We start from the raw sequence: 18,196 nt of genomic DNA, 5'->3' as shown, positions 1-18,196 counted from the left end.
GGAGGATCTTTGTTATGGGGCGTGGGCTTCTCTTTAGTTGCGGCTCATGGGCTCCAGAGCACACAGGCTTAGTTGCCCTGCAGCATGTGGGATTTTAGTTCCCTGACCAGGGATCAAACCCATGTCCCCTGCATTGGAAGGCAAATTCTTAATCACTGGACCACCAGGGAAGTCCCAAAACAGGCACACTTTTAAATTTTATTACTCAGGCGGAGTATTCATTTGCTAGGGATGTTGTAACAAAGTACCTCACACTAGGAGCCTGTAAACAAAAGAAATGTATTCTCACAGTTCTGGGGTCTAGAAGTCTGATATTAGGGTGTCGGCAGGGTTGGTTCCGTCTGGAGGCTCTGAGGGGGGAACCTGTTCCGGGCCTCTCTCCAGCTTCTGGTGGTGCCAGCAACCCCTGGCTTGCAGACCCATAACCCCTTCCAAACTAATTACTTCTGCAAAGACCCTGTTTCCCAGTGAAGTCACGTTCAAGGTTTGGAGGGTTAGGGTGGGGACGTGTCTTTTGAGGGAACACGGTTCAACCCATAGGAGATACTCAGGCTTCTGATTTCTGACTCTCCTGTGGGGTCTTGACTGTGGGTGAGGGAGCCCTGGGGGAACAGGGTTCCTGCCTTCTCCTCCGTTTTTCCTTTCAGAGGGTCTGATTTGTTGAGGTCTTAGGAAAAGAAACAGCCAGGACCTCAGTATCAATTCCGGTGTTCTGGGCTCATTTCCAGGGGGTTTCAAGTGGGTCGCATTATTTGGGCAACCTCTCTTTTATATCCTTTTAGTGCTACTCTTTTTGATTGTTACAGACGGAATAGTTCAATTTTCAGACTCTTATGCTTCTTTCTATTTTTAAAATTGAGATATAACTTGACACATATGCTTCTTTTTTAAATACACCAGTTACTTGATTCAAATAAGATCTCTTTTTGCAAATTTTAACTTCTGTGTTTTCTCATGTGTGTTTTTAGTTTTATTATAAACCTTCATGGTACTTTAAAGTCATATAGCAAACTTCTATTTATAGTTCATATTTTAGATCCTTAAACTACCTTAAGCATTTGTATGTGGAAAATTAGAGAAACAAATGTGATGTTTACGTAAATTGTACTCTCTCACTTTGATCACACTGAAGAATCTTTAGTTTGCAGGGTTAAAATCCATGATCTTGGAAATGTTTTAATTTATTTGTTCACTGCTCTAGTAAGCAGACGTTTATTGCTGTACACTACTCCAGGGGTGGGGGTTCAGCAGTGACCAGAGGAAACCCTCCTGCCCTCGTGGAGGGGGCATGGGTGGATAGTTAGATGGTGCCTATCATGGAGGCAGGAATGGGGGTGCGGCCACGAGGCCATCTGCCAGATGCAAGAAGGGAGGCCAGGGGCCTGGGGGGTGGGTAGGCTGGGGTTTGGAGGGAGAGCAAGGCCACACACTGCGTAGAAGCAGCGTGGGCAAGAGCAGAGGTGAGGCCAGGGTGGCCTCAGAGCCCGTGGGCGGCAGCAAGGTTAGACCATGAGCGTGGTAGAGCTGTGATTTCCCCCAGCCAGCAAGCACTTTATATCTGGTCTCTCATCCAGATGAGTGCGATGCTTACAAGTACACCTGAGCATGTGCCACACAGTGCACTCTGGCCTGGAGGCCGCACGCAATCTAGCATTTCTCCTCACCCCATCACCTTCCTTCTTGGAGACAGGACTCTCCCTTCTTAGCCATTTTCAAACCTGGAAAATCTGACCTTGCGAGAGAGGGAGTGGGTGGGAGGAGGAGCTGGTTGGTCTCTGGTGGATGCGTGTAAGGGAAGGACAGGGGGACAAGGGGGCCCCACAGCATCTCCACGCTTCTCAAGAGCCCAGAGGTAGAAGGAGCAGACCTTAGTGTCTCCTGGACAGAGAAAACAGGTGCTGAGAAGAGCACAGGGATGTGTGGCAGCTGCACCTGCCTTCAGGGGCCTTCAGGGCCCAAAGGTGTGGCCTTGGTGTGTGTGTAGCACATTTATACGCGTATGTGTGTTCAGATGGCTGACATGCTTCTAATGAGACACAAACTGCCCTTACAGGCCCACTGATGACAGCAACCAGCCCCCAGGCCGCGGTGTCCTCTCCATGCACGGGCTGACCTACGGGGTCATCCGGGTGGACTCGGAGGAGAAGCTGTCTGTGCTCACTGTGCAGGACGTCGGCCTCGTCATGCCTGGAGGTGAGCGCGGTGCAGGCGCAGAGTCAGAGCCCGGCCAGGGCCGCTGCGCCATGGCAGTGTCCCCGTCCCCCGCTGTGAGCACACCCACCGCTGCATGACCCCCAGCCTGGTCTCATGTTCGCCAAGCTTCAGCCCAGGAGGTGCGGTAACACCACCTCTCCTGATTAAAGAAAGCCCAGAATGTTCAGAAGCTGAGGAAGGACCTCTGTACCACGTGCACCCTGGGCCCCCAGGAGGCATGCGGGGGGGCTCTGCACCCCCATTGGCACTGGGGCGACCTCTCTCCGTGAGGAGGTCAGGCTCCTGCTGGTCGTCCTGGCGCCCAGAGGGCCGAACCCTCAGGGACGCTTGCCTGCAGCACGAGAGCCTGTATTTAAAAGCCACAGGAAGCATTTCCGCGTTGCCTACAGACAGGCTCCCGGCAGAAGGGCCTGCCTTGCTGAAGCCCTCCTGCCTCTCCACCCCTGGCCTGTGCCAGGGCACCTCCCGAGGCCTCGCGGGGGCCCAGAGAGGCAGTGAAACGGCTGTGCTGGCAGGAGGGAGCTCCGGTCTGATCTGCAGGGCTCCCCACCTGACTGCCTCTCCTCACTCCTCACGTGGCGTCCCCCGGGGAGTGGGCCCCCTTTCCTGGGCCAGCTCCTCCAGAGTCTGGGCCTTCTCCTGATGAGCCTTCACGGACATGGGTGTGCTGTCGCCCCGTCGGGGGCGGTGGGTCGCGTCCACATACAGCCGAACCCCAAAGCCAAGCCTGCGCTCAGCACTGCTTCAGCCAGGCCTCCTGGCCCCATTCCTTTCTTACTTTTAAAAACATGTTTATTTTTCAAATAAATAATAGATTCCCCATGGTTCCAGCCTCAGAAGATCAGATGATACAATGAAAAGCCTCCTTTCCCACCACTGGAGGCACCTTCAGTGGAGACAAGCATGCAGCACGTACAGACACATGTACACACTCGTGTATTCTTTTTCCTGTTTTTTTAAAATTTCACGTAACGACAAGCCCTTCATGTCTTCCCGTATCTTCAGCCTTGAAGCTCATTTGTGAGCAGCACGTGAAGAGATCGCATGTTCCTTTCCGGGCCGAGGAGTGTGATGGTGTTTGAGCACGTAGTGGTTTATCCAGACCCTTCCCATTGGGCGATTTCCCCCTTTTTGCCCCTGCGGTGTGGTCGATGCAGTGCTCCAGCCTGCGGAGGTGTGAGGAAGAGCTGACGGAGAGTTCTAGAAATGGGCAGTGTGAAGGGCACACAGCCATGCACCCTGCTGAGGCTGTGTCCTTCAGAAGGGTCAGGGTTGACACTCCTGCCGCTGGTGGGGGACGCCCCTCTATCTCCACTCCCTCGTGCCTGCTGCAGTTTCAGACTTTCCGATTCTTACCAGTCTGAGGGGTAAAGAATATTTGTGTCATTTTAATATGAACTTTTCTTACCATGAGTAAGCTGAACATCTTCCTGCCTTTTGACTGGCTCTGTTTTTAGACACAGCACTTCCTGTCACCTAACACCAACCTGGGAGTGCGGGGAGCAGCCTCATGGCGCCTCCTGGGCAGCTCGGCCACTGCTCAGGGCTCACCCCTCTCCCTGAAACACCAGGCCCAGCCCCGATCACTCGTGCTCTGCAGGTGCCACAGACGGGAAGGAGCGTCCACCGGCCTTCCCTGAAGGGCCCGCCTTGATGGGTGTCTGAGGTCAAAGACTGAGATTCCGTGGGATGGGGAGACTGTCAGGCCAGTGTCTTGTAGTCGCTGGTCTCGGGGCTCAGGCTGCATCCTGGAGGCTGTGTGCACTGGCGGATGGCCGTCAGCGTGTGGCAGTGGCGCTCAGGCTTGTTCTAAGTGTCATCCTCGGTCTGGGTGGCAGGAAGGGTTCCTCCCTTTAAATCCCGTTTGCACACTAAAATTCAAGCAAGTGGAGTTACTTACTGGTGTCACAAGTATGCAACGTGTTGTTCTGCTGCAACACGGACACTCACTCGCCTCAGGGACCGTGAGGACCTGCTCCTCTCCGCGTGTGGCTTCGCTGCGGCCACTGCTTCTGCTCCGTGCATGTTGTTCTCCGTGTCCATTCACGTCTCCTCTCTGCCTCCCCTCCCTCCCGCTCTGATACCCCCGGGCTTCCTGTTCTGTGTCCAGCCATCATGTGTTCAGTGAGGCCGGACGGGCTTCCCCAGCTGTGCCGGACGGACGAAGTCGGGGAGCTCTGTGTGTGTGCGGTTGCCACGGGCACATCCTACTACGGCCTCTCGGGCATGACCAAGAACACCTTTGAGGTAGGTGGGAGGTTAGCCCCATCAGACAGCCATTGCCAGGTGTGTGGAATAGACGTGAAAAAGAAGATGGTAATTTCTCAATAAAACGTATTCATAGTAGTTAGAACAGTTGCACTTTCTCCCGCCATTTTTTATAGTTTTCCATAACCGTGGCTTAGCAGCGTTGTTTTCACCTCATAACTAGAGCTGAGCAAGAGCGAGTACAGTTTCTTTAAAAGGGGCCTTTTTTAATTGCTGTTCTCACCCGTTTAGGAAGAGCAGCAGCTGCCTGCTGGGGGCTGGGAGGGAGCAGTGTTCCCCAGGGGCCTTGTCAGCCTTGGCCAGACACACACGCTGCACAGCTGCCACACAAGTGTGTGTCCGTGCTGTGTGCACACAGGTGTGGCATGCAGTTATCACACGTGTGCACACTGCCTGGTAAACCCAGCATCCTCAGAATTGGTATCACTTCACCGCGTGCCTGGCTTTAGAAAGAGCACACTTTGACGAAGTTGTATGTCAGCACATATGAGTTGCTTGGGGATAAATCTTTTAACGGGTAGAACTTCGGATGTGAACACACGTGGTAAGGTGCCACATACCAGCAGCTTTGTTGAATGTGCATTCAGGTTTCCAAGTGCCCCTGAAACGGAGACAGACACGGTCTACATAAAAGTCATCTCCTTTTCTATGTGACATATCTTTCAGGTCAGAGAAAACTAGGGGTCGAGTTTGAACTCGTGGTGGGACTTGCTTCCTCTGTATTTTTTTCTTTTTGAGTGTATTTCCTATCAGGAAAAATAGCATTTTAATGAATAAGGATCATTTTACAACTGACAGATATTATTTTAAATATGCCTTGCTTCTCCACTTACCATTTTTATGCTGTGGTTTTAAAAGCAGAAGAATGAATTGTTAGCCTGTGGCAGGCCTCTTCAGAGGGCCCTGTGCATGGGCTGGCGGGCTGAGCTGGGAGCTGGGTGGGGGGGAAGCGGGGAGGTGCCCGCAGGCTGGCACCCACAGCAGCTGCGTGGACCTGGGCTTCTCTAGCTGGGGTCGGGTGAGGAGACCCAGCTGGAGGGAAGCAGGACCAGGGGGCTCCAAGGAGGAGGGTGGAGGCCTGGCCCTGCCGGGTGCTCAGAGCTCCTTGTCCCCAGGTGTTCCCGGTGACAAGCTCAGGGGCCCCGGTCAGCGAGTACCCCTTCGTGAGGACGGGCCTGCTGGGCTTCATCGGCCCCGGGGGCCTCGTGTTCGTGGTGGGCAAGATGGATGGGCTCATGGTGGTCAGCGGGCGCAGACACAACGCCGATGACATCGTGGCCACGGCCTTGGCCGTGGAGCCCATGAAATTCGTCTACAGGGGAAGGTGAGCGCCCTCTGTGGTTGGCACAGTTCTCCGCAGACTATGTTTTTTATATGAAACTGCAAAAAGTTCCTTCAACCAGCGGGACTTGGTGTCCTCTGTAAAATGAAGCCACTGGACTCTGTCACTTCTGAGATTCCATGCAATTCCTACCATCCACTTTTAAGAAAATTTCCTGAGCCTCATAAATATATTTTCTCTAAATTCTCCAAGTTAAATAAGAATATCCATTAGATAACCATATTTTTAGTAAGTAACTACACAAAGAAAAGAGCCAAGCATGTCTCTTGCTCATTCACCCAGAGGTAACAGTTGAGCCGCAAACTGCCTGGAAACTGGCTCCCGTGGGTTCCTTCCCGGTGGTGCCCGACCCCTGCTTGGCAGGCCAGATCCTGACCACGGCTCCTGAGGCTGATTGGATGGAGTCAGCTGCTTTGGATCTCTCCCTCGGTTGCAGAGCGGGTGGGAGCAGGAGGAAGCAGAGCTTGGGGTTGGTGTAGCCAAGCCACCTTCGTGCAGAGGGCACCTCGGAGGGCCAGTCGCCACAGCCTGTGCCTCCCGTGAGAGGCAGGTGTGGCTAGCAGAAAACTGTTTGCTCCCAGATGGCACATCTCTGCTCATTGGGAGAACATTGCTTCGCAGGTGCAAAGTCAAGATGCACATTGCACGGCTCAGTAAATTTCAGCAGTTCTGATGCCCACGCGCGCCACTCCTCTGTCTGTCCCGAGGCGTGAGGCTCGTCGCCCAGAACCAAGGGCCGCCTCCACAGGAAGCATGGTGGTTCTGCCGTCCAACGCCACCAGGCTTCTCCCCCAAAGCCGCGCTTGGACGGGTGGGCGCCAAGAGTTGGAAGCTGCAGTTCCCTTTCCGAGGCAGTCGTTGGCGCTGGGAACCCCTGAACTCCACAGTGGTAGCAGCTGCGAAGCCCTTCGCAGCAGGCCTGGTCCTTCCGTGGGCGTCTCCGGCGTGCGCTCACCGCGTTTCCTGTCTGTCTGCACAGGATAGCTGTGTTTTCAGTGACCGTGCTGCATGATGAGAGGATCGTGATCGTAGCGGAGCAGAGGCCGGATTCCACGGAGGAGGACAGCTTCCAGTGGATGAGCCGGGTGCTGCAGGTAGCCTGCTCCTGCCCGAGCCCCAGCCCCAGCCCCTCCCGGGCTCGCATCCGCCTCCCTGCACCCTTGTGCCCTCCCATCATCCCTCCTTTCCACCAGGGATTGTGTCAGCTGTGAGACGTGCAGTTGCCTTCTAGGGAAGGAGCTACACAGACCAGGCTTAGGGCTCAGAGGCTTGTAGAACTGGCTCCCACTCACTTGTGGAGGTCGCAGCAGGAGTTTTTTTTATGACCTTGAGAGCCTGCTTTCTTTTCTCCCAGTGTCTGTTCTCGTGGGCCTGGTGTTCCGTAAGTGCTACATAAACTGTATTCCACTTGGTTTGGCGAGCGTACCCTCCTCTGACCGTGGCCTCTCCGTGCCGGGAGCAACGCGGGTGCTGCATGTGTTTCCACGTGTTGTGATTTGCACAGAGTATTTGCTCCACGTCTGTTCATAAAACCTATTTTAACACGCTTCCCTCTTTTGTGACTTTCCAGGCAATTGACAGCATACATCAAGTTGGGGTTTATTGTCTGGCCTTGGTTCCAGCAAACACCCTCCCCAAAACCCCCCTCGGGGGCATCCATTTGTCAGAAACAAAGCAGCTTTTCCTGGAGGGCGCACTTCACCCCTGCAACGTCCTGATGTGCCCCCACACGTGCGTCACAAACCTGCCTAAGCCTCGGCAGAAGCAACCAGGTACGTGTGGGGCGTCATGCCGGCCGGGGGCGGCCCTGGAGCTGGGTGGGGGCCGCGCTGGCCACGTTCTCAGACTCCCTCCCCTCCCACCTCCCATAACACACTCCCAGGCAAGTCAGCCTCCTCCTAAGCGGTGCCTTTCTACCCAGCGTGGGACAGAGCGCAGCAGCATACAGGCAGCAGGAGGTGTAGCCCATCTGATCGGAGAGGGGTTGGCAGCGCCTGAGCTTAGCCTCCTCAGCGGATGTCATACCTCCTGGGTGGACTTTGGCAGAGAACCTCTCAGGGTCACGGCTCCCTCCTACACAAATTAGAATAAAGCTCCCATGCCTGTTTCATGAGTCACAGCAGCTGGAAGCCTGTGAGGAATTGTACAGATCTGCCTGTGACGTTGTCACGATGGTGAACATTTGTCTGCTGCTTCGCCGTTTGGGGAACACATAATTATCCATCGTCTGACTTGATCCTCCTAGCTAGTCAGCCATGCTCGTTAAAGCTGCACAGTTACAGTGAAAAGGAATTTACTGCAAGAATGTGGTGGCGAGGAAGCAACTCTTCTGCCAGTGATGGAAGGTCCCCAGGCCTCCAGGCTTGACGTGCAGACAGACCTCAGAGGCAGCCAGGATGAGCTCAGGCTGGGGTGTTAGGATGCCGACCAGCAGTGCCTGGCATAGGCCGGCCGTGTGTCCACACGTTACATATACTAACACGTTGCATGGATTCACTTACTTCATTCTCGTGGAGCCTAGGAGGTGGGCGCTCTTATCTCATTTTTGCAAGCAGAAGAGGAAACTGTGTCACAGGGGTTCAGGAGCTGCCTGAGGCTGTTGGGCCAGAGTGTAGGAGAGACAGATCCAGCCCTGACAGCCCTTCGCCCCATCAGTGAAGAGTGACAGCAGGACAGGGTTCATGACGAGGTGGCTGGTGGGCACTGGGCACAGTGCAGCTGGTGGTAGATGTAGGAACCAGCCCACCCCCAGGCTGCCCCCGGAAGTGAGTTGATGAGGTGAGGTTGAGCAGTTTCTCCACATTCAGGTGAGGACGCTGGTGCTGCAGGAGAAGTGCAGTCACCAGGTCGGCTGACTCTGCCTCTCTCTGCACGCGGCAGCCCAGGATGGCCACAGGCTGGTCCTCTCCATGTCTGTACTGAATCGACGAGAGTGTCTCAGCTCCCCGGGGTGTCCTCACTGTCCCAACCTCCTGCTCCCACCTTTAACCTCCGTTCATCATGAACGCCTCGACCCGGTGGCCTGGCCACCAGTGGGCCAGGTGTCGGAGAGGCCGTTTGTGACAGCAGAATTTAGGAGAAACATTTATAATGAGGGATGGTTGGCAGACACATGACCATTGCAGGGCTTAGACACCTGCCAGACATCTAGGAACACGTGATGGGGAAGCGTGGCCCAGCGAACAGGCTCTGAGAGCCATGTCAGGTACCTTCCTCCTCAGGGTGCACACGGCAGGTACCAGGAGATCCAGGCTGCTCTCACATGCAGCACGGAAAATGCAGCTTCACGTGAGTGGCAATTGTAAGGAAAGGATTCTCTAATGGTATCTCATCTAGTTAAATATTGGAGGTTATGTAACTGTGTGTCTTCAAAAGGCTGGGTGTTTTGTGTTTTTTTGTTTCTGTAACACACTAAATGAGTAGATCTCAGCAGCTCCTCAGTGGAGAACAAAGGCAGTGGCCTGGGTGAGCACTCGTAGGAGTTTGGTGAAAGCGTTATTTCTATGCACCCTTACTTGAGGCTCGTTCACACTTGACATCATCGTCATGGTAGTGGCTTGTTTGAAATCCTGTTCTAATAAGATTTTTCAAAGCTACGTCTTTGAAAGGATTTCCCCAAAGTAAGCTCCTTCTCGAAGTGGGAAGTCATGTTTTCAGAAATTTCATTCATTTCCCTCACGTGTGCACCGCTGCTGCTTTGCAGAGATCGGCCCTGCCTCTGTGATGGTGGGGAACCTGGTGTCTGGGAAGAGGATCGCACAGGCCAGCGGCAGAGACCTGGGCCAGATAGAAGACAATGACCAGGCCCGGAAGGTGAGAGCTGAGAGGCAGACCCCTGCCTGGGCTGCTCTGCACTCCTGCCCAGCTGCTGTGTCACGGGGGTGCCCAATTCCTACCACCCTCCGTGCCAGCCCAGTATCTGTTATTGGTGACCTTTCTTCCCACCTGCTCTCTTGGTCCTGCAAGAGGCATATGTGTAGTTTTACAAGGAAAACGTGTTTGCTGGGGGTGCTGTGTTGTAGGACACCCCGCGTTGGCACAGAAGTGGGTAGGTGGTGCAGTCCCGTGACGAGCAGGCCTGAGGCCAGTGTCTGCTCCCCGTCCTGTCCTCCCTGCCTAAGCACTCGTTCCCGCTTCTCCCACCAGCCCTGATTTGGCACTTGCACCGCCTCACAGGCACCTCGTAGTGAGGCTTCAGTCCTCTGACTGTTGAAATTCAAGAAAATGTCAATTCAAAACCCAGGTTTGGGAGCCAGACATTCTTAAAGCAGCCTTAAGGAGCTGTAGGAGGACTCCTTGGGCCCCACTCCACATAAACCGGGGACACACAGCGTGTCACACGCAGCTACATGTCCCCGTGAGAACATGCAGCCTTGAGAAAGCTCGTGATTCACCACAAGGTGGTCCCACTCTGGACGGGCTCCCAGGAAGTGTGACAGACCAGCCGTTTAAGACGTTGTTCGTCTGGTGATGTGTAGTGACGTGCTCATCGAAAGCGCTTGCCACCATGTTCCCCACGCCACAGTAAAATGGATTAAGGTGAAGATGTGGGAGTTTCCTGTATTCTGATGCTGGTGCCGCGTCCCGTCAGGACACAGGGCTGTCCTTGTTTCTGCAGACGGAGTCAGTTGGCACGTGTCACCTGTGACGTGCAGGGCTGTTGAATGACTTCAGGGATGACCACTGTAAACACAGGAAATGTAGGAGGGCCCATTTCTGGAACAAGGCAGATCTGGTTCTGTCACTGCAGACGTCCCCGCTGCGTCTTCTGGAAGCCCCAGGAGAAGGGATTTTTCTGTGCTGGCTATTCTGCCTGTAAGGGGAATAGAGTCTTCCCATCCTTGGGCAGATGTCAGAAACCCTCCCTCATGGTGCGGGGGCACCAGCCTCTGACTCCTGGGTCTGAGTCGGGCACAGTGAATTCCAGGTCGCCGTCAGGAAAGCGGTGTAAGCAGCTGCTTATTCTGTCGGTTATACTTGTAAGGAATTACTCTCTCGCTGCCTTAAGGCCCCCTAAAAGCACCCAGATAGGCTACATTTTTAGATGTCGAGGCCAGCCCAACCCCCCCACCCCCCACCCCCGGACAGTCTGGACCTAATGGCTGTGCTCTGTTGCAGTTCCTGTTCCTCTCGGAGGTCCTGCAGTGGAGGGCGCAGACCACCCCCGATCACGTGCTGTACACGCTGCTCAACTGCAGGGTGAGGCCCCACCCGTGCGTCCCACGGTTCCATGCGTCTGTATCGTATCTCCATTCAAACCCTTCTCCTCGGCCTTACCCGGGTCCTTGTATCTGTTTGTTTGTTGCTGTTTTGACTGAGACCTTTTCCCCTAAGAAAGATTGCTTTTAAATATAAGGCTTTGAGCGTAAGTGTGTGCGTGCGTGTGTACAGACATATATTTGTATGTGTATATATTTTAGCAATATTGTTTTGCAATATTTCTCCCCCCAAAATGAGTGATGAATGTCTCCAGCAGAGAACAATTGCAGATCTGTGAGGTATTTGTCTTATTTTTATTACTCAACTACTTTTTTTTTATAAGAAGTCATGTTTTAATTATAGGCTTTCATTCTTAGGAATGAAAATAAATTCTATTTTATAATGAAGGTTCATATTTACATCCCACATTAGAAAAGCCAACGCCGCTGATAGCGTTCCATATAGTTCTTAAAGCAAGGCCTTAATCACACAGGCACGTAGTACTAATGGTGAACATTAGATGCGTGAGTCTTAATATGCTTGTGAACTTTTTGTTTGCTGTGGAAATAAAGCCTGAAAAATAGATTGAGCGTAGGTCATCTTGACAGATATGGGTACTTGCAACTCTAAGAAGTTATGGCTCTTCAGAGTGTAAAATGCCAAAATCTTCGTGCATGAAGGCACCTCTCGTCATTTCAAACAGTATATTAAGGACAAGTGAAAGGAAATGCCAACAGTATAAGTTACTCCCTGAACCTCTCGCTTGGATGTCCAGCTACAGACCAGGTCTGCAGTGATTTAGTTCATAGATGAAACTGCTGGTCCTCTGACAGCCGTCTTGAATTGCCGTCATGCTCGGTTGACCTCAGTAGTTCCTTGTTCACTGTGTCTGTTCAAGACGGACCCCAGGAGGAGTCTTAGAAAGCGCTCCTGCGCCTCCACCTCTGTGAGGAACACTCGCTGCTGTTGCCTTTTGGTGCCTACATTTGAGCCTAGTGGACCCTCTTCCCAAGAGTGATGCTCTTGCGCTCAGGGTACGCAAGTGCGTGGCAGTGAGATGCAGGGCGAGCCCGCCAGTCCTTTGGTTACTGAGAGGGATGCTCTTGCACTCAGGGCACGCAGGTGCGCGGCGGTGAGATGCAGGGCAAGCCCGTCGGTCCTGTGGTTACTGGGAGGGATGCTCTTGTGCTCAGGGCGCGCAGGTGTGCGGCGGTGAGATGCAGGGCGAGCCTACCAGCCGTGAGGTTACCGAGAGGCACTGCGTCTGAAAGGTGCCTGCCTGGCTGCCCTTGCCCGTGTCCCTCCTCTGGCTCCTCCTCAGCCTGTGAACACTTAAGACTGTCCTGTCCCGCCGTCGCCGGGTGGTGCTGTCCTAGTTTCTGTCTAATCGCTTCTTCTGCCTCTCTTCCTCCTCTGCCATGTAGTGTGTCTCTGGGAGACTGTTGGGGACCTTCCCTTCTTGGTCCAGAGTATCTCGTGGCCGTGCAGGTCTCCAGCAGCACCTCCAGGGGCAGCTGGAGCCACACCGCAGCCTGTCCCACAGCCCGCGGGGCGGGCTTCCTCTTGGAGCCTCTGCACTCAGCTCCCCAGGCGGGGCCATGGTGCTGACATGGGGAGATAGCACAGGACGCACGGCTGCTGTCCCCCGTGGACTGTGGACAGCGAGAGTCGGGTCGGCGTGCCCTTCCCTGCCCCCCCCGCCCCCCCGCCAGCGTGACACCTCCAGAGCTCTGGGGGAGAAGAAGGTTCCTATCTGACCCAGACCCAAAGACTCAGAAATGGTTTGGGCTTGCTTGTAGGACTGTTGTCCAGTCACTGGGAGGAAAACAGAGCTATTCTAACTGCATCTCACCTGGGGACGGGCAGGGCGCAAGGCAGCTTGACCCCACGCCCAGGCCCTGCGTTCACAGTCCTTTGCTGTGTCTAGACACTGAATCCTTAGTGGAAATGTGTTGCGTGGAAATCACTCATGTTCTAGAAGGGCTTCGTCATCAGCAACAGAAGGTCCAGTGGGGTGAGTTGTGGAGGTCAAGGCCACGAGGAAGTCTACTTCGCGTCAGCGTGGGGACAGTGCGGTGCGCAGTAGCTTCCCCTCAGACGCGACCTCTGTCTCCCGAGACTCTCCCGCTATGGAGGCAGCTGCATCCGAACAGCTGGAGGGTCAGGTGGAAGCCAGGCATCGTGTTCATTCCTACCCGTGCCAGCCCCACGTGCACACTTGTGACAAGGGTTCAACCTGAACCGAAGGTCAGGAGCGTCATGTGCATGCTGGTTACAGTGTAATTGGCACTCACTCGACCTTCTGGTTCAGCACTGCCCCAGAGAAATACGGCAGAAGCCACACGCAGTTTAATGTTTTCTGAAAGCTGTAGTTTAAAAAGGTAAAAAGAAACAGGTGAAATTCATTCTAATAATATATTTTACTCAATATACCAAAGACTGTCCTTCCGGTGTGGGGCCCCAGGCTGCTTCCAGGCTTGCGCTGTCCTAGACAGCCCCTTCCGTTTGTTGTGAGTTCCCCAACTTGGTCGCGGCTGCCTTCAAAACGGCGACCCGTTGGCTTCCTGTCTGTTGCACACGGCATTCACTCATATGCCCTCCTTCAAGGCAACGCAGTCGGTAGCATCAGAGTTGGTGTGTGAGGTTTATGGTAGGAAGTGAGGGCGTGATTCACTGCAAATCGTGGAAGAAACTTACGTACAAAAGAGTATCTGTTACTTTTTTAAGAGAAACACAGCCAATTCTTTTAACTCTCAAAAAGTTTGTTTAGTTTTTGAGAATTTTAAAATGTGAATCCCACAGGCGAATTCTATCAAACATTTCGAGAAGAGTTAACACCTATCCTTCTCAAACTCTTCCAAAATATTGCAGAAGGCGGAGCACTCCCAAACTCATTCTACGAGGCTACCATCACCCTGATACCAAAACCAGGCAAAGATGTCCCAAAAAAAGAAAACTACAGACCAATATCACTGATGAATATAGATGCAAAAATCCTCAACAAAATACTAGCTAACAGACTCCAACAGCACATTAAAAAAATCATACACCGTGATCAAGTGGGGTTTATCCCTGGGATGCAAGGATTCTTCAATATACGCAAATCAATCAACGTGATACATCATATCAACAAATTGAAGGATAAAAACCATATGATCATTTCAATAGATGCAGAAAAAGCTTTTGACAAAGTTCAACATCCATTTATGATAAAAGCTCTCCAGAAAATGGGCATAGAAGGAAATTACCTCAACATAATAAAAGCCATATATGACAAACCAAAAGCCAACATTGTTCTCAATGGAGAAAAACTGGAAGAATTCCCTCTAAGAACAGGAACAAGACAAGGGTGTCCACTCTCACCACTGTTATTCAACATAGTTTTGGAAGTGTTAGCCACAGCAATCAGAGAAGAAAAAGAAATTAAAGGAATCCAAATTGGAAAAGAAGAAGTCAAATGGTCACTCTTTGCAGATGACATGATATTATATATAGAAAACCCTAAAGACTCTACCAGAAAACTGCTAGCACTCATTGATGAGTTTAGTAAAGTAGCAGGATACAAAATTAATGCACAGAAATCTCTTGCATTCCTATACACTCACAACGGAAGAGCAGAAAGAGAAATTAAGGAAACTCTCCCATTCACCATTGCAACCAAAAGAATAAAATACCTAGGAATAAACCTGCCTAAGAAGGCAAAAGATCTGTATGCAGAAAACTTTAAGACATTGATGAAAGAAATCAAAGACGACACAAACAGATGGAGGGACATACCATGTTCCTGGATTGGAAGAATCAACATCGTGAAAATGACTGTACTACCCAAAGCAATTTACAGATTCAATGCAATCCCGATCAAATTACCAATGGCATTTTTCACAGAACTAGAGCAAGAAATCTTATGATTTGTATGGAAACACAAAAGACCCCGAATAGCCAAAGCCATCTTGAGAAGGAAAAATGGAGTTGGTGGAATCAGGCTTCCTGACTTCAAACTATACTACAAGGCCATAGTGATCAAGACAGTATGGTACTGGCACAAAAATAGAAAGGATGATCAATGGAATAGAATAGAGAACTCAGAAGTAAGCCCAAACACATATGGGCACCTTATCTTTGACAAAGGAGGCACGAGTATACAATGGAAAAAAGACAGCCTCTTCAATAAGTGGTGCTGGGAAAATTGGACAGCAACATGTCAAAGAATGAAATTCGAACACTTCCTAACACCATACACAAAAATAAACTCCAAATGGATTAAAGACCTACATGTAAGGCCAGACACTATCAAACTCCTAGAGGAAAACATAGGCAGAACACTCTTTGACATCCATCAAAGCAACATCCTTTTTGACCCACCTCCTAGAATCATGGAAATAAAATCAAGAATAAACGAATGGGACCTCATGAAACTTAAAAGCTTTTGCACAGCAAAAGAAACCATAAACAAGACTAAAAGGCAACCCTCAGAATGGGAAAAAATAATTGCCTATGAAACAACGGACAAAGGATTAACCTCCAAAATATACAAGCAGCTCATGCAGCTTCATACTAAAAAAACAAATAACCCAATCCACAAATGGGCAGAAGACCTAAATAGACATTTCTCCCAAGAAGACATACAGATGGCCAACAAACACATGAAAAGATGCTCAACATCACTCATCATCAGAGAAATGCAAGTCAAAGCCACAATGAGGTATCACCTCACACCAATCAGAATGGCCATCATCACAAAGTCTGGAAACCACAAATGTTGGAGAGGGTGTGGAGAAAAGGGAACTCTCCTGCACTGTTGGTGGGACTGTAAGTTGGTACAGCCACTATGGAAAACAATTTGGAGGTTCCTTAAAAAACTACAAATAGAACTACCATATGATCCAGTCATCCCACTCCTGGGCATATACCCAAAGAAAACCATAATCCCAAAAGAAACTTGTACCATCATGTTTATTGCAGCACTCTTTACAATAGCCAGGACATGGAAGCAACCTAAATGCCCATCAACAAATGAATGGATACAGAAGATGTGGCATATATATACAATGGAATATTACTCAGCTATAAAAAGGGATGAGATGGAGCTATATGTGATGAGGTGGATAGAACTACAGTCTGTCATACGTAGTGAAGTAAGTCAGAAAGAGAAGGACAAATATTGTATGCTAACTCACATATACGGAATCTAAAAATGGTACTGATGAACTCACTGACAAGAACAAGGAAGCAGATACAGAGAATGGACTGGAGAACTCGAGGTATGGGAGTGGGCGGGGGGTGAAGGGGAAACTGAGAAGAAGCGGGAGAGTAGTACAGACATATATATACTACCAACTGTAAAATAGTCAGTGGGAAGTTGTTGTATAACAAAGGGAGTCCAACTCGAGGATGGAAGATGCCTTAGAGGACTGGGGCAGGGAGGGTGGGGGGGACTCGAGGGGGGGGGCGTCAAGGAAGGGAGGGAATACGGGGATATGTGTATAAAAACAGTTGATTGAACCTGGTGTACCCCCCAAAAAAATAAAAATAAATAAATAAATAAATAAATAAAATAAAATAAACCACAAGGAAAAAAAAAAATGTGAATCCTGTTTGGCTTTTTCTTCATTCCTCAGTGTGTTTTTACTTGTTAATTTAATGTAAAACTTTAAAGTGGTGCCACGTTTACAGTCATTGACACTGAAATCTCTTGTCTTTGAATAGAGATTGAGTGGTGGATTGCCCTGCACTGGCGTTCTATCGTAATACCAGCCAAGGCTTCTTTTAGGAAAAATCAGCCCTGATTTCCTGTGGGGTCCTTTTTCTTAGAACCTTCTTCTTAGGCAGTGGGTTTATGTACTGAAAACCCAACTTTTCCCATGAACTTTGATGAGGAAGCCAGGTAACCACTGACCTGAGGCTAATCAGCATTTCCTGTTCTTTGTGCCAGCAGGCACTTTGGAAAGTGAAATGTGTAATTGAAAGTCGGTGGTGTTTCTCCTGAGGTGAAAGACCCTGGCTGGAGACCCCCCACACGAGTGGTGACACAGTCTGGGGCTGGCCGAGGCCTGTGCCCCCTGCGGCTGCCTTGGCGTGGAGCCTGCAGGCGGGAGGGAGCAGGGAGGCTGGGCTGGGCTCGCTGGCCCCTGCCTGCCCAGAGGGGCCCTCCCCCCATCTGGTGTGAAGCCCGCAGGGTGGCACAGGGTATTGTGAAACGGTCGCAGAGACTCCTCTAAAGAACAGAATGCCGATTAAACGTCTCCATTGTAAAGTACATCAGGTGGAAGTTTCCTGAGCCAGAGTCCAAACATTGGCTGCTGCTGTGGGTCCCTGGTGCCTCTCACGTCTCACAGGCTTTGTCGTGCAACAGGAAATCTGGTTATTGATAGGGGGTCAGCGTCGGCTCTCTGGATAACGGGAAGAAGATCAGTTCCAGAAACTGAACGGCTCTGTCTGAGAATGCTTGCTGGTTAAGATGAGACTGGCTAACGTACCGGCAGGCCACAGGGTGGTGGCGGGAGTCCCCTGTTGGCATGGTGCCGCCCCACTGGCAGCACAGCTCGTCCCGGCAGCCGCCAGGAGCAGAACCAGCGCTGGTTTCCTCCTGAGAGCTGGCGTGTGAGCGTCCGGAGGGCTGGCGTGGGCCTCACCTCAGCTGTGCTGGCGCTGGTGCCCCATCGTCACTTAGAAGAGCTCCCAGGACTTTTGGGTCCTTTTGCGTGTGTGTTTTGGTTCATGAGGACAGGTGTGTCCCCCAGGAGGGACTACTCCCAGGAATGGTCCAGCTGTGAAGGCACCGAGTTCTCAGGTTCAGGCTGGATTTCTGGACCCCAGTCTTGTGGATCTTTCCGTGCTTGCCCGGCTTTGCCGCGTTCTGGGCAGTGGCTCTCTGGCTCTTCCATTTCACGCATCTTTTTCTATTACTTCCTAAACCTTTCTCAGAAGGAAAATAATTAAGGAAAATACGTTGGATGAGAAGGTTTAATTCAGAGAAATGTAAGCCAAGTCTGTCCACCATGGGAGAGGCTGTCCCAGCACAGCAGAAGGGGCCGGAGCCTGACCGGCAGCAGTGGCCAAGGCGGCCTCCCTTCGCGGGGCCTCTGTGGCCCTGGGCCCCAGCTGTAGACAGAGCCTGCTGCTCCCCAGGGTAGATGTGGCCATCAGAGATCTCGTGAGTGCTTTAGGCGAACA

General features: G+C 51.6%; 1 protein-coding gene across 5 annotated transcripts in view; it reads left to right on the top strand.

Moving 5' to 3' along the window:
• Positions 1-18,196, top strand: part of DIP2C (disco interacting protein 2 homolog C) — a 368,761-nt gene that overhangs the window by 275,711 nt on the left and 74,854 nt on the right. For all 5 annotated transcript variants that reach the window (XM_057730681.1, XM_057730680.1, XM_057730679.1 and 2 more), the window contains 7 exons: positions 2,054-2,193; positions 4,325-4,461; positions 5,598-5,806; positions 6,804-6,918; positions 7,395-7,596; positions 9,528-9,637; positions 10,943-11,023. In XM_057730681.1, the coding sequence (XP_057586664.1) occupies positions 2,054-2,193; positions 4,325-4,461; positions 5,598-5,806; positions 6,804-6,918; positions 7,395-7,596; positions 9,528-9,637; positions 10,943-11,023 (994 nt within the window). The remainder of the gene's footprint in view (positions 1-2,053; positions 2,194-4,324; positions 4,462-5,597; positions 5,807-6,803; positions 6,919-7,394; positions 7,597-9,527; positions 9,638-10,942; positions 11,024-18,196) is intronic.

This window comes from Hippopotamus amphibius, chromosome 4 (genome assembly GCF_030028045.1).
Source record: "Hippopotamus amphibius kiboko isolate mHipAmp2 chromosome 4, mHipAmp2.hap2, whole genome shotgun sequence".
Lineage (NCBI taxonomy): Eukaryota > Metazoa > Chordata > Mammalia > Artiodactyla > Hippopotamidae > Hippopotamus > Hippopotamus amphibius.
The sequence above is the reverse complement of the archived record's forward strand: the minus strand, read 5'-3'. Positions and strand labels throughout refer to the sequence as shown.